This window comes from Nannobrachium achirus, assembly GCF_963921795.1.
Source record: "Nannobrachium achirus genome assembly, chromosome: 18".
Taxonomy (NCBI): Eukaryota; Metazoa; Chordata; class Actinopteri; order Myctophiformes; family Myctophidae; genus Nannobrachium; species Nannobrachium achirus.
In genome coordinates, this window is record NC_137825.1 from 39710475 (window position 1) to 39715474 (window position 5000).

The following is a 5000-nucleotide window of genomic DNA, read 5'->3' on the forward strand; positions in this document are numbered from 1 at the left end:
GCACAGGCACTGCGTTTTGGCTCACACGCGGCTTAAGCCTAACAAATCATTTCTAGCGCAACTTGCACTGAAGTAGACCCTCTCTCATTCCCATACCTCCTTTTTATCTTTTCCCCCATAACCCCTCCTCTGTCTCTCTGTTTCTCTCTGTTTCTCTCTCTCTCTCTCTCTCTCTCTCTCTCTCTCTCTCTCTCTCTCTCTCTCTCTCTCTCTCTCTCTCTCTCTCTCTCTCTCTCTCTCTCTCTCTCTCTTCCGCGAGACAAAAACCCTATTGGACAGAAATTGCATAATGTGATTTGGGACTGCTCCCTAATGACAATGCTGGCCCCTCCAATTAGAGCTGAAAAGGAGAAGGAATTTGGCTCTTTGGAAAAGGTTAGATTTGATTAACAAAATCACCCGCGGGAACGAAGAGGACGGCGACGTCTCATCTCACCCTTCACTTATCCTCACCTTCATTCCTCCTCCCATCCGCTCCTCCGTTCCCTTTATACTCCTTTGCACTTCCAGACACTCTATTCTCTGGTTTTGTACTCACCCCCCTCTCCTTTCTGTCTCACTCTCCCTTCTTCCCCTATGTCAAATCTCTTCAGGAGGTATTCTGCACAGCAGTATGCCACTGTGATCAGCAGGGCCTGAAGTGACCCCATTAAGACGTGAAGCATTTTCCAACTAATCCAGACTGTGCTAATTGTCAGAGATAGGGAGAGACAGAGAGACCCTAAACGGAGAGAGAGAAGAATTTAGTGGTGATGGACAAGAGGGAGATGTCTTTATTCAAGGACACAGAATGCCATGGATTTCTGGGTTTTGTATGCCGGTACTTAAAAATCAATATTTCATCTGCATTGTTTCTGAACAGATCCTAGAGATACCTCAAGCGATGCAACTAATGTATTATTTTTCATTAAGAGATGGTTCCAAAGTGGCTTGAATATCAAGGACACCTTCAACAGGGACACATATCTCAGATTTATTTGGTTACATCATACACTTTGAAAACCAATGAACCAATTCATAAATGGCCTGGAAATTGACTTGAAGTATCATCCAGGCTTCTTCCAGTAATAATAATACATCAAGTAAAATAGTCGGATGCAGTAAGAGTGTGCATCATTATCAGGCCAAAATGTACCCTTCAACTTCTTGTTTATGCCCATAATGACTGACTATAGCCACAGTTTTGTAGTAATTTTAGCAATTGTAGAAATATTTGGCCTTAAATGTCAAATATTCATGTTACTTTTTCTTTTTTTTTACTTTTAGGAAAGTTTTGCATAGCAATAACATTGTAATGTTAAGGTGCCTATTATTCCAGTTACCAAATAGCCAATATTCCATGGTATATCACTAGTAAGACGCCTCATCTGGCCCGTGATGTACCGGTATATCGGACCAGTTACCCATATATGGAGACACCCTGCCTCATGCATGTGAACAAGTCACATAGGCACACCAATGTGTGAAAGTCCAAATTTCACTCCTGTATTCATAGTGAAAATATGCTGTGAGCATGTAGATCTGCATGTTTAAAATAGCGGTGCTATGTTGAAAGTGGTTGATTTGTTTTGTTTTGTTTAGAAGTTGCCTCTCTGTTGGGAAATGAATACATTTAAAAATAATTCATAACTTTTTTTAGAGTTCCATTGCAATAATAAATGTGTGGTTGTCAAAATCCCATGCTGGACTGGTCTCAAGGCACACCAGCGTGCTTCTGCACACCGTTTCGGAACGACTGTCTTGGAGAATCACCTCTGAAAGTGTTGGGCAGTTGAGTTGTGTGTCAGCATGGAGCCTTCATTTATGAGGGCTGTGGGCATCATGTCTTCTTCTCACTCTGATCACAGGCCATTACTAGCAACCACAGAGTCCGATTTGAGCTAAGAGCAGCGGTGTTGCAGGCAAGAATTATAGCAGCAACAGCAGCAGTGTGGTAGTGGGTTGGTAGCGGATTATGCCGGCCAAAAGTTTTGTCTGAAGCCAAATGATCTGCCCTGGCAAACAGAACATGGCGGATGTGTGGTATGACGTTTGGCGTGGCTACTGTACGTTGCCTGTATAGTTATTCTGTGCGCGTGTGCATGCGTGCGTGGTGGCAATGGGTTTGGGGGAGGTGGGGGCACTCTTTCTCCTTTTCCTTCCATCTCTCCCTCTTTTCTTTCTCTCTCTCTCTCTCACACACACACACAAAGAGTGGAATGACAGATGTGGGCTCTCTGCGTGTCAAGTGCATCGTGTTTTATGTGTCCCTGGCAGGACTCTCATGCACTCTGGCAACCCTGATCTATGGTGTGTGTGTGTGTGTGTGTGTGGGTGTGGGTGTGCATGTACGTAAGCATGAGCGTGTGTGTGTGTGGGTGTGGGTGTGTGGGTGCGTGTGTGCGCATGCATGTGATTGAGAGGGAATGATGAAGAGGGAAAGGGGACAGATAGTATGTGTGTGATGGAGTGATGCGTGTTTGTCAATTTGAGTGTGTGTGTGTGTGTGTGTGTGTGTGTGTGTGTGTGTGTGTGTGTGTGTGTGTGTGTGTGTGTGTGTGTGTGTGTGTGTGTGTGTGTGTGTGTGTGTGTGAGAGAGAGTAAGAGAGAGAGAAAGAGTTACTAGGCCAGAGCATTTGGGCACAGCAGGTTGTTTGGCACAGCGCTCTGGCATCATCTAACCGTCATTCTGCTTGCTCTGTGCCAGGGCTACTATGATACCACTTGGCCAAGTCACAGGGAACCTGTGTGTGTGTGTGTGTGTGTGTGTGTGTGTGTGTGTGTGTGTGTGTGTGTGTGTGTGTGTGTGTGTGTGTGTGTGTGTGTGTGTGTGTGTGTGTGTGTGTGTGTGTGTGCGTGCGCGTGCACCCACACGTGCACAACCTATTCTCTGTTCCCTTTGGCTTCATGGCATGCAGCCTAGCCAATTTCATACAGTACCGTTATGCCCTGATAGGTGCCACATTTATACTGTAACTCTAGCTTCTTTCCCAGGAGGTCAAATTTTAAATCATTTTTAAAAACTATAGCGACCTTGCTAGATTAAACACATTAATCCTGGCATTTACACATGCTTAAAACTATAGCAAAAGTAGCAGATCTACAAGCCTGAGCGTTTTGTTCTGATTATTGCGATCAGAACGATTAGAATGATTACTTTCATGATCACATACTGTAGCAGACTCATAACTTAACACCTGTACAGTCACTCTAGACATATTCTATGGTAAATAAAACATTTCATTGTACAGGGGAGTCCTCACCTAACTCCAGTGTTAATTTTTAAAGCAAAATTTGATTTTGTTTAGTCATAGTCTTTTGAATCAAATTTAATTTAGTTTTAGTCATATTTTAGTCATCCGAATAGTTATATCTTTGGTCTAATTTTAGTCTAAATCTACAGTTGATTTTGTCTACAAAGATTTATTGTGGCGGGCCTTGATGGTGTCATAATGGCAGATTTTACACTTACAAATAGCCGATCTGCAAGCTCACAACGCGTCGGAGCGCGACACGCTGTGAGCTTGTACTGTAGATCTGCTATTTTCAGAGCGCAACCAAACATAAAATGACTTGTGTTTGAGTTCTGCAGGATCTCTTCTCCACTAGTCTACATTTGAGTCTAGTTTTTATCCTAGTTTTAGTCATCATAGCTTAGTTTGTGTTTTTATTTAGTTTATTTAGTATTTAGTTTTAGTATTTAGTTTTTGTGTCCTCTCTCTCTCTGTCCAGGTGAAGACCCAACCCAGAAGAAAGTGCTGGTCCTCTCCTACCCCCAGTATTGCCGGTACCGCTCGGTTCTGGCCCGCTTGGGACAGAGTCCTCCGTCCCTCCTGACAGACCAGGTGGTGTTGGCGCTGGGCGGCATCGCCTCGCTGTCTGAGAACACGCACATCCTCTACTGCCGGGACACCTTCGACCACCCCACGCTGCTGCACAACCAGAGCGTGTGTGACGAGTTTGGTGAGTGTGACCTACAGCACTGGTTCCCAAACACTGGGTCGGGACCAATTTGTGGGTTCGCGGACAGATTTTTATGGGTCCCTTAATTTTTTGTTTCCTACATTTTGTTTTGAATTATTATTTCAAAACATTTTCAAAAAACATTCCCCGAAAAAGCTAAAAATATCATGAATGAAAAACATTCATGATAATTACGTGAAGAAAATCTAAGAAATTCCATAAATTAGAAAGCAAATATTTAAGTAATGTAGTGAAAATAGCCAATCTATAAGCTCACAACGCGGCTAGTTTGGGTCCCGGGCAAAAGTATAATTTCTCTTGTGGGTCACGAACTAAAACGTTTGGGAACCACTGACATACAGTACTGTATGACGTACACATACAGTATACCGTAGCTACCAGATGTGTGGAATTGCTTGCTTTCAGTGCTATTGTTTTAAAGTGGTTGTGACTGGATGCCACAGCGGATGTTACCCAAGAGATGAAGGGAGACCTTTGTTAGTCCTACAGGGGAAATTCGGCTTCAGCTTCAACCAGCTGATGGCTGGGGGGAGAGAGACAATTTGGGGTTAAGTGTCTTGCTCAGGGACACTTTTGACACATAGACCCGGGACCTGGAGGAACCGATGACCTTCTGATTACCAGATGGCCTCTCTATCCAATCAGCTATGGCCGCCTCATGTAAATGAGATGCGTTAATAAGCCCTATATATTCAATTCAATAGGCTCAGTGCAGAACTGTAGTCCCAGGTTTCCCTGAAATTAGCAGTGTCATCAAGGCAGTACAGTACAACCACAAAGTATGCACAACAACAGGGATAGAATTAAAAACTAGCTTAGCCATTCACTAGAAGCTAAGTAAATGCACCCAACATCCTATACTGTAGTACAATTAAGTAGGCAGTAGGACATTGATTTATGAATACACAAATCACAAATAGTCAGAATATAGTGATGGGAGGATTGTCCCCGACTGCAACGATATGTTAATACAATAAACTATCACATCTGCAGTGGTTGGAGGTTTGTCTCCCTACTGAAACCATACCGGTTGACAA

The 5000-nt window shown here is 43.5% G+C and overlaps 1 protein-coding gene across 1 annotated transcript in view; it reads left to right on the forward strand.

Moving 5' to 3' along the window:
* arid5b (AT-rich interaction domain 5B) overlaps positions 1-5000 on the forward strand; it is a gene marked incomplete at both ends in the record, with an annotated part of 154698 nt that overhangs the window by 61922 nt on the left and 87776 nt on the right. Inside the window, one exon of the mRNA XM_080747423.1 lies at positions 3712-3942. Within this exon, the coding sequence (XP_080603549.1) occupies positions 3712-3942 (231 nt within the window). The remainder of the gene's footprint in view (positions 1-3711; positions 3943-5000) is intronic.